This window comes from Rhincodon typus, chromosome 6 (assembly GCF_021869965.1).
Source record: "Rhincodon typus isolate 14 chromosome 6, sRhiTyp1.1, whole genome shotgun sequence".
NCBI classification, from domain to species: Eukaryota; Metazoa; Chordata; class Chondrichthyes; order Orectolobiformes; family Rhincodontidae; genus Rhincodon; species Rhincodon typus.
In genome coordinates this window covers 44,775,047-44,785,930 of record NC_063337.1, presented here as the reverse complement: position 1 = coordinate 44,785,930, position 10,884 = coordinate 44,775,047, and the positions used below count along the sequence as shown (strand labels likewise).

The 10,884-nt window shown below is 39.1% G+C and overlaps 1 protein-coding gene across 1 annotated transcript in view; it reads right to left on the bottom strand.

Moving 5' to 3' along the window:
* Window positions 1-3,125: 3,125 nt before the first annotated feature.
* Window positions 3,126-10,884, bottom strand: part of LOC109912286 (septin-11-like) — a 20,739-nt gene continuing 12,980 nt past the window's right edge. The window contains exons 7-8 of the mRNA XM_048597951.1: window positions 10,619-10,666; window positions 3,126-4,697 (exon numbers count right to left, since the gene is read on the bottom strand). Coding sequence (XP_048453908.1) covers window positions 10,660-10,666 — 7 coding nt within the window. The 3' untranslated portion in view covers window positions 3,126-4,697; window positions 10,619-10,659. The remainder of the gene's footprint in view (window positions 4,698-10,618; window positions 10,667-10,884) is intronic.

The window sequence follows — 10,884 nt, the reverse complement described above, 5'->3', positions numbered from 1 at the left end:
TCTAAAGGAATTGGTCACCTGGCCCACAAATTGCTTAACATGTAATGTTTCCAGATTTTTTTCTAGGAACATTTCCTTTCAATAAAAAGGTGAAAAATGGGATTAGAACTGGAAAAGAATACTTTGCTAGTGACAGAATATGTTCACAAGAAGGAAAAAAATACACAAATAGATCCAAAAGAATGTTTTAGGTGTTAGTCTTGGTTCAGTGACAGCACCTGTACTGATAGCCTTTAATTTAGATCCAACTTAATTTCAGAGCCTTGAGAATTCAAATATAGGCTGATACCGAAGTACTAAAGGAACTATTGCACTGTCAGCAAGGTATGTTACCTTCTTTCAAGCAAGGTCAAGAGATCTTTTCTACATTCTCAGGTGTCAAGAGGTCTCATGACACTACATGAAAGGGAGCATGCAAATATTCCTAGTATCCTGGCCATTATTTAGCCTTCAATCACCTGCACTAAAACGGGTGACCTGAAATTTACTTGATTGCTGTTGATGGAACCTAACCTTGTAAATCTGCCACAATTTCCCCCCAAGAGCAGCAAGACTCCCAAATACTTGAATATTTGCAGTGTGATTTGTACAGACTGAGTAATCGGGCAAATACATGGCAGATGCAGTTTAATGTGAACAAAGCTGAAGTTATCACTTTGGTAAGCAAAAACTGGAAGGCCGATTATCTGAAATGCTCAAATGGGCCCTGGGTGACCTCGCATGCCAGTTGCTGAAAGTAAGCATGCAGGTGTAGCAGGCAGTGAAGACAAAAAACTGTTGACTATCATAGCAAAAGGACTTGAGTATAAGAACAAGAGTGTTTTGCTGCAATTATACAGGGCACTGGTGAGGCCACGTGAAATAGTGTGTGCAGTTTTGGTCTCCTGATTGGAGGAAGGATTTCTTTCTATGCAGCAAAGGACGCAGAGGATTGATTCCTGGGATGGCAGGACTGACGAGTAAGGAGAAGAGAGATTGAGTCAGTTAGGATTGTACTCTAGTTTAGAAGAACAAGGGAAGGAACTCAGAAACCTATAAAAATTTTAACAGGACTAGACAGATTAGTTGCTGGAAGGATGCTCCGGATGGTAGGGGAGACCAGTACCAGGGGACATCGTTGAAGGATAAAGGATAAACCTTTTAGGACTGAGATGAGGAAATATTTCTTCACCCAGCGTGGTGATTCTGTGAAATTCACTACCACAGAAAGTGGTTAAGGCCGAAACATTATGTGCTTTCAAGCAGAAGGTAAATACAGCTCTTTTGGATAAAAGGGAGCAAGTGTTATTTTGGTTGGGGGGGGAGCAGGGTGTGGTTTGGGTGGACAGGATTAGGGTACTGAGCTCAATGGTCAACCATCATAGTGAATGGCAGAGCAGGTGCAAGGGGTCCAGTTGCCTACTCCTGCTCCTATCTTCTATATTCAAGCATATCTGAGTCATGCTGATGTTATGACAAATGATAAATAAAGAAGAAATCCTTTCCACCCATTACCAACTCAAAGCTTGGTTGCGTAGTATACTGGATTTAAATCAACACCCATTACAGGGAGAAGAGATTGAATTCAATAAATCTGATCATTTCTGACTAGAATCAGAAAAAAAAAAGTGGCATACTGGTCACTAACAGCCTTCAGGGAGCACAGGCCATGTTTACGCAGGCTGGCATCCAAGTCTAGAAAGCGAGGCACACATTGCTATAGCAGGACATCTAGTTAAGATTTGCAACACAAAAGAATTAAAAGGCTGTTGAAAAACAAGTGTGCTAGGTCAGTGCATTGGCAACTGCAGCAAAAGAAACAAAGCATCTGGGCCGGAATGAAAAGGGTATGCCTAATTGGATCTCCTTAACCAAATTGAAGAGTTGTGAAATTAACAAGGAAGTATAACTTAGCATGGGTGAATCGAAGTCAAATCAAGTTCAGAAACATGAATAATGGGGAAGAAAGCTTGGATTGAGGGAGATTAATTGGGAGTTATCGATTCCAATGTTGTTAGAAAGGATACTGGAATAGACAAAAACTTCACTTTTTGTGGCAAGGTTAATATGCAACTCAAATACAGTAGATTCACATCATTCAACACACTTCCATTATGAGTCAGTGTTGGCTAATGAGATTTTTGTAAAGTCACTAGATGTGTGGTAAAAATCAGACAACACTTCCGAATATTTCAGAATGTAGGAGGGGACTGCAGTTTGGTTTGCCTTCACCTGACTACCTTGCACCACAAGGAACATGTTAGATTTAAAGTAAGCTCCTTTCAGAAGTGCAAAGCAGTGACCAGAATCTGTCAAAAATGCACAGCTCTTGCTCAATGTAAAACAGAAGCAGAGTAACAATCCGAGTGCGATTGCTATTCCTTGGAAAATCAAACCCAACATTCTGACTCCTCTTTTTCCTTACTTACATGCTGCACCTTAGCAAAATAACATGCAACCTGATTTCTGTGGCTCAATTTCCACCCTAGTGGTGAAATGAGCACTAAATATGTCTGCTGTTCCCACTTGATCACCCTATAGTTATTTAGGGGGCACTGGATTGTTAATTGGATGGGGGCGAAGAGGAAGAATGCTGCAACGAAGCCAGACTTGAAGGTACGCTTATGCCTATCACATTCTCAGGGCCAAGTTGGCAAACCCAATGAAGAGGCAAGCAGGGCATGATGAGAGAAAAGTGTGGGGGTAGACAATACCTTGGTGGAGCTCTCCAAAGGGCACAGGGATCCCAAAAGATAGATCTCCAGACAACATGCACTAGGTTTTAAATGGTTGGGTGCCAGACAGTTTGAACCAGCCTTCTCTGCTGAGATTAAAATCTATTGGAGGCAGGAGATCCAAGTGGCCCACAGGTAGCACAATACCTCCCAAACCCCAGTAACATTGCAGCTGTGTTTGGAGGGAAAATGGGGAGGGGCAGTCAAATGTATTTCACTTCCCGTCCTGTTGTCAAGTCAGCTGAAGTCAGTAACCTCAACATAATCTAAGGAATGAAGTTACAGACGCTGTTTGCTGAACATTCAGCATGCCTCGTCTTACAATTATAAACCAAGTCATGGGGAGAAGCCACAATTTTGAACCATAGGCTTGACTTAATTATAAAAGAAAACTAAGCATCCAGCTTTCTCTTCAATGAAAAAAAGTTTAATAATTAAAGTTACATGACTGATGAAACAAAAGGCTTAAATCAAAGTTTTTTTGTGTAAGATTCTCTAAAGTACATGAAGCATAGCCAACAACAATCAAGAGAACATGGTTTCATCCAGGACGTGTGTTTGGAGAAAGATGTTCGCAAACCAAACATCTCCTATAAAGGGTAGAAAAGACAGTTTTACTTGATTTGAATACAAAGAGACAACTGTAGGCCCAAAAACCAATGCATGCATTGCACTTTTACAGCAATACTGAATGGCACTACGGTGAGAGAAATTGAGAGCTGTGCTTAGAAGAAACAACTGATTATGGACTGTTGTTCTTAAAGAAAAACCTGCAAGCAACCTACAACTACGTCAATATTTTGTCACAACTTCAGATTGCTATATGGTATTACAGCTAGGTTATAAATCAGAAATGCAAAGATCTCTAAAATGCAACAAAGATTATGTAGTTGCAATTGTATTATGTAATATATTTCTTATACAACTACCAAAGAAATCTTAAGCTTTAACCATTATTGTCCAAAATTTCAACTACAAATGATAAATACACTTAATGTAATATTAATACAAACTTCCTATGTTAAAATTCAATCCATCTGAAGCATTTCACCATAATGTTTTTATTTAAACTTATAGAATATGCAATAGTGCTGGGCACACGAGCTCTTTCATATTCATCCATTTGGCCAGTGGTTATCTGCCAGTTGGATTTGAAATTTCAAATCCGTTTCACATAAATAATTTCAAGATTTGACCAATTAGTAGTAGCACAGTAAGTTCCAACATCACTGCTGGCAAAACAATAGGCAAGATTGGTTTGAAAATTTTAGAAAAGTATATGCTCCACAAATTTACTCCTATGAGGTAACCCTATCTAGCATTTAGATGGTAAACAATTGTCTTTTTATACTATCACCTGGTAACATTGAATTAGTCCTGCAGAAACCTGACAAAACTGAAGACTTCCTCTGACCTACTGAAGTGCCACATGTGCATTTATACATTTGGCATAGAAGCATTACTTGATTGTGCATGCTCAAGTATATTTAAGTGTCAAAATGTTCCTCCCTTCTAGGGCATAGGAAATTTGGAATAGTACCAGTTTAATTCAATTACAAGGTTTAAAGTCAATCTTCAAAAAGAGAAGAAAAGCAAATTATAAAAAAGTTCTTCAATATATTCAATAATTAAAAAAGACTCCAGTATTTAGTAATTTTCAGGCACATTAACCAAAAGCAGAGAGAGATATATAACTGAAATCAAGTGATAAATACAAAATTTCCCTGATAGAGACACTTAATAATTAGGCAAAGTCTTGTGTCAACAACCAGGATTAGCACCCTTGCTGTTTAAATATATGGCTTATTATACAGCTATGTAGGCAGTGCATTTGGCACCAACTGGATGATTCATACATGGGCTAATGCACTGTTTTCATCCATTCAAGCAATTCAGAGGGAAATGGCAGCAGGTAGTAGGACAAAAGCGATCAACTGCACTCAGACGTGATGCTCTCAAACAGTTCAATACATGAAGGCTAATCTGAAATTGAAAAAAGAAATTAGTGTCTCAAAGCAATAAAAGTATAGACTTGTAATATCACAAGTTAGATTTTTACAATGAGTGAATAGTTATGTCTGGACTGTGTGAACCTTCAGCAAAAAAAAAGTGACAAATAAAAGGTGCATGTACAATGGAAGATGATGGCAAGACTAACATGGCTAATGGATTCTGTGGCAACTGACAACAAAACTGAAGCTTCAATGACTGGATCAGAAACCTTTAACCTTCCATATTTTTCCAGATACTGTGCACTTTGTTGAGAAACATGTATTTACATCTTCCATTACTATTAAATATGGTTATTGAACTACGTGATCACAAGCAGTACCCACTGTCCATTATCACCATTAACTCTCCTGTTTCTATTGTGCTTGGCAATAAGTGCACCTTGCATGAAATGATCTTGTGGGTTCAAAAGAACCTGACACAGGAGGAAGAGGAGAAGGAATTCTAAAGAATACTTTGTGAAAAAGCATATTCTTAGAGAACGCATCTCACGATACTACTTCACATTTACATCATAGGGATACATAAGTGTTACAGCAGAGGAGACGGCCTTATGGTCCATCATGTCTGCACTGCCACAGATGAGAATAATTACCCAAGGCCAATCTCCTGCTTTTCTCCCCCCTATGCCCTTGCACATTATTTCTAACCAAATAATCAGCCAATATTGTCTTGAAGGCCTCAATTGAACCTGCCCCTCCAGGCGGTGCATTCCATATCCTAACTATTCACCGTGTGGGAACTGTTTTTCTCACCTCACATTTGCTTCTTTTGTAAATCACTTTAATTCTGTGTCCTCTGGTTCTTGATCCTTTGCTCCTGTACCCCCTTTAGAATTGTACCCTTATTTCATTGAAATTCAATGTTTTTCCTCCCAAATCACCTTACACTTCACTGCATTGAATGCTATTTGCCACCTATCCTCCCCCTCCACCAACTTGCGTCTCCTTCTGGAGTTCTATGCTGTATGCCTCACTGTTTACAATTCTGTCAAGCTGTGTTTTATCTGCAAGCTTCAAAATTGTCCCTTGCACACGAAGATCTAGGTGAATAATGTATCAGGAAAAGGGTCCCAATTGTTACCACCCCTTCCCCCCCGCCCCTCCAACCCACTCACCCCAGGAACACTGCTAACACCTTCCTCCAGCTCAAACTGACCTTGTGGTATTATTGCTGGACTGTTAATCCAGAGACCCAGATAATGTTCTGGGGACCTGGGTTTGAATTCTGCCATGGCAGAGGGTGGAATTTGAATTCAACAAAAATATTTGGAATTAAGACTCCAATGATGACCATGAATCCATTGTCGATTGCTGGAAAAACCCTTCTGGTTCACTGATGTCCTTTAGGGAAGGAAACTGCCATCCTTACCTGGTCTGGCCTACATGTGACTCCAGACCCACAATGAGGCTGACTCTTAACTGCCCTCTGGGCAATAAATGTTGCCTAGCCAGCGACACCTTCATCCCATGAATGAATAAACAAAAAATGACCACTATTCTTATTTCATATCACTCAGCCAATTTTCTATTCATGTTTCCGCTGTCCATTTTATGCCATGACCTAAAATTTTCCTCAAAATGTCTGTTGTGTGGCACCGTATCAAACACTTTCTGGATGTCCATGTACACCACAGTGTTGCTCACACCAAGCTTTCTATTACCTCTTCAAAAACTCCAGCAAGTTAGTTAATCACAATTTTACCTTTAAAAGGATGTATTTGGACAGACCAGAGTAGGATTGGAACAAGGGATATTCCGAATACTCCACAGTGACAGGCATAACTGGGAGCCCATTTAGGCACCCACGGCCACGTTTGATCGGAGGAAAGTGGGAAGAGCTAGTGGCAGAGTTATCCAAATGGAGGATGAGCTCGGCCAGACGGAGGAGGGTGGAGGAGGATGGGGACAGTTCAGGTCTTCTTTCCACAAAGAAGCGACAGCACCGAGACCATCTTGATGGGGAATGGATGTGTAAAGGGATTGCACGTCTACGGTGAAGAGGAATTGGCTAGTGTCCATGAACCAGAAATTCTGAAACTGGTGCAAAGCATCAGGAGAACTGCAGATATAACACAGTTTGGAGCTGGAGGAACACAGCAGGCCAGGTAGCAGAGGAGCAGGAAAGCTGACGTTTCGGGTCAAGGAGAATTGCAGACGTCAGTGGGCAGGGAATGCACACGGGCAGGAAAAAATAGATCCGAGGTAGGAAGAAATAAGTTTTATGGGGCAGGAACAGGCAGAAACAGTGGGTGTGCCCAGGCAGTCCCGTTTGCAGATTATGGGAACAGGTAGAAGCGGGCTGTACAGGTTTGGGGGGGCCATCAGCTGGGAGGCTGTCTAATTCTATATTGACTGTTTCTAGAAGGTCCCCCACCAATGGTTTGTAATGGTTGCCCTTATCCTTCCTACATTTGTTTAAAAAGGCTGTGATGTTTGCATAGTTATCAGTCTTCTGGTACTTCCAAGTCTAGGCAAGTTTGAAAGATAGTTGCCAGTACTCCCAAAATCTCCAAAATCCTTGGATGCATCTCATCTGTTCCCAGTGCCTTGTCAATGTTATGTGCCAACAACATCCAATTTTCCTGATCAAATTTGAACCTTTCTACTTACAGAATAATATAGCATCTCTCTTCACTAGAGAGGGAAAAGTTTTCATCCAGCATCTCAATAATGCCTGCTACCTCCACTTGTAAATCCCTGGTAAATTTCTGGTCGCTAACCAGCCTTACTCATTTTTAACCTTTATTTTAAAATTTATATTCTAAATATTGCATAATAAGTTGACAAATTTGCACAAAAAGTCAGAAAATTAATGTGAGAACCAATTCAAATATTCTGCAACTGATGGATTATCCTAAAAGGCAACAGCTTACCTCCTGAAAACCTATAAGAAGAATGTGGTTTGAAAAAAGTAAGAGATGAGATAGAAAAGAACAATGCACGCACAAATGCAAAAACAAAAAATCATGCTTGTATTGGTAAAAAACATGCACATCTTTCCTTCCTAAGGGAAGGCTGAAATTTCATGAGAGAGTGATATTTACTGCAAGTTGTGGAAAATATCTTTGCATCAAGAGTACACTTGACACTTCTAAGGGACTTTTCTGCATATTGACAGACCATAAGAAAATCCTTTTAAAAATAAAAGTTGGAATTAATTTTCAAGATCATATTAAATGCTAGTTGGAGTTAATCAGTTTTTATCCTTCAATAAAATTCAATTAAGAAAAACTGTACAATTTTAGATTTTAAGATAAGACTTTTGCATATTTATGCTATTAATTTTTGACATTTTAGGTCAGAAAATGAAATTAAAACTGAGGAATAAATTTAAATAAATGACTACTGTCATTCTGAAAGGTTATAACAACTACTTTACATTCCTCCCCAGAAACATTTCCCTCATTATTCACACTTTTATTCTTCCCTTCTCGTTGACCATGGTTCTTAGTTAACAGAATGGTTGCCCATGGCTTTCAGTTGACATAAAAATGCTGATTGTTAGGTGAAGCAGTCATTTACAGTAAGAATCATGGCCTTTGTGCTCATAGCAACCAGATAAGATATAAAGTATCTCAAAATCACACAATGGGATCTTAAGAAGCAAATAAAATGTAGCTACCTACTGCTTAAACAGTGACAGTTTTGATGAGATATCCGTAAGAAGCACAAATAGAAACCCCACGTGCAAGCTAATTCAAAGTTTGCTAATTAATGTGGAGTAAAAAGGGAAAAAAAAACTTGACTCAGTATTGAGATCCTTTCTCAATACCAATGGAGTTGTAAATGTAACAGACACCGAAGGATTTAACTGAATTCCCATGGAGAGGCAGCTTTAAACAAAAGGGAGAAGCCCCCAGCCTCCTTAGCAGAGAAAAGTGAATAATAGGTACAGAAGTCAGCAGTAGTGGAATGTGGTTGAATAAGGTGCATGGTGAAAGCCCAAGGATAAGTGATCAAAATGTCTGGTAAACATCATGAACTCATGGCAAGACCTATAACTGTCCATCAACTGATCATACAATCACAGATTGACCCGATTGTGTTATTGACTGGATGCATATGTATTTTTTTTCCCCTTATTCATTCATGGGATGAATACGGATTTATTGCCTATCCGTAACTGCCCAGAGGGCAGTGAAGAGTCAACCACATTGCTGTGGGTCTGAAGTCACACGTAGGTTGGCAGTTTCCTTACCTGAAGGACATTAGTGAACCAGATGGGTTTTCCGACAATCGATCATGGATTCCTGTCATTAGATTCTTAATTCCAGATATTTATTGAATTCCATTTCCACCATCTGCCATGGCAGGATTTGAACCTGATTCCCAGAATGTTATCTGGGTCTCTGGATTAACAGTGCAGCGATAATACCACTAGGCCATCCTCCTCCCTCTCACTTTGTAATTGATTTGTAAATGCTAAGGTGGATTGAAAAATGTATAAAAGTTTATTTCTTTTCTTCAGTGAAGAAGCTTCTGGACCCCAGAAGTTTTCTTCCCACCTGGTGTCACATCAATAAACTCTTTGATACTGGAAGTGGACTCCACAGGTGTTGAGTGATTCATTTAGTCATTCCACCCCAACAATATCAGAAGTACCAGCATGCATCATTAGAACTAATAGGTGTCTCATGACAATTAGAAAAAGTAATAATCATGGTGGGGAATTAATTCAAAACCATTGCTTCAATCCTATGCAACAGGCTTTAAATACTTCAGATAAGACAGGAGTCCTAGATCTGGCCATACAGGTGTACAGAATGTAACGAACAAGCCAAGTTCTATAGTAAAACTCTCACTCCAGAATACGAAGATTGTGGGTTCAAGTTCCAATCTATAAACAGTATTATAACCCAGACTGACATGTCAGTGTAATAATGAAGGAATGCCTCACTGTCAGAGATATCCTCTTTCAGATGAAACATCCAACATGAGGCCCAGTCAGCCCTTCCGAATAAATGCAAGAAATGTCATGGCACCATGAGGATAAAACACATGGAAAACAAAAGTTCTTCAGTCAATCTGGCCAATACTCAGTGCTCTTCTAACATCACTTAAAGTAAATGAATATTTGGTCATATGTTTCATTGTGGTCACTGGAATCTTATATATGCAATTTTGTGTAAAGTGTTTCCCTATAGCAACAGTAACAATGAAGTACATGTAGAAACACAAAACACTCCAGCAAACTTGAGATCTAGAATTGCCCAATATAAACTATTTCCTCCCTTTGCCAATATCCAGGCCAATATTCTTCTCAAGTCATAACATCACCAAAAGATTATCTATTTAATTATTATTAGATCTTGCTGCGTGAGGTGTCTGCCACATTCATCCATACAGGACACCATGGCACAGTGAGTTGTTCCCTACATGCAAAGCTTTGCCTATTCAGAAACTTTTCAACAATCAGTTGTGATCAGCAATACAGAACTAAAGTTAAGAGCAACTTTTCTTGCTCTACAGTTGACTGAAGTAGTATGGGTGGTGAAACCTTCAACGCCATAGCTAAGGAATTTGAAATCTGTGTTTAGACATTAGCGAAAGATATCAATTTACTGGCGTATTGGGTATTATCTGGAACTAGAAAAACAAACTGGATTCATATATAGATCTTGAGAGAGGAAGGTGGGAGCCAGTTTTTGCAAATGTGAGGAGGTAGGCTGTGACTCAAGAGATGCATACTGTTTCTTTTGATAGATAAATAAATAAATAATTCTCTCTGTATCGTAGAAAATAAATGAATGTTCAGCTCATCATTTGAATTTGTACCTGCCATACAGCATTCTCTATAATAGCATCTGGCAATTCTTTTGTAAAATTGAGAGAAATACAATTAAATAACTAGTGCATTTGCAGCTACCAGAGCAGTTATTCTAGTCTGCTTACCGTATTGAGCAAGTTGGAGCACAATGCAGCAAATCAAAAATTTAATAGCTGAAGGCAAAGCAAAGAAAGAAAAATAATTATTAGCAATATATATTTTGACAAGTTGATTTTAACAAGGCATTCAAATCAATTTCCAGTTTCATGGACATCTATTCCCCCATTGTTTAGTTTAATGTAAAAGGTGACGCAGTAAATCAAAAGGAAACCATAAAATTATAGAGATAGTAGGAACTGCTGATGCTGGAGAATCTGAGATAACAAGGTGT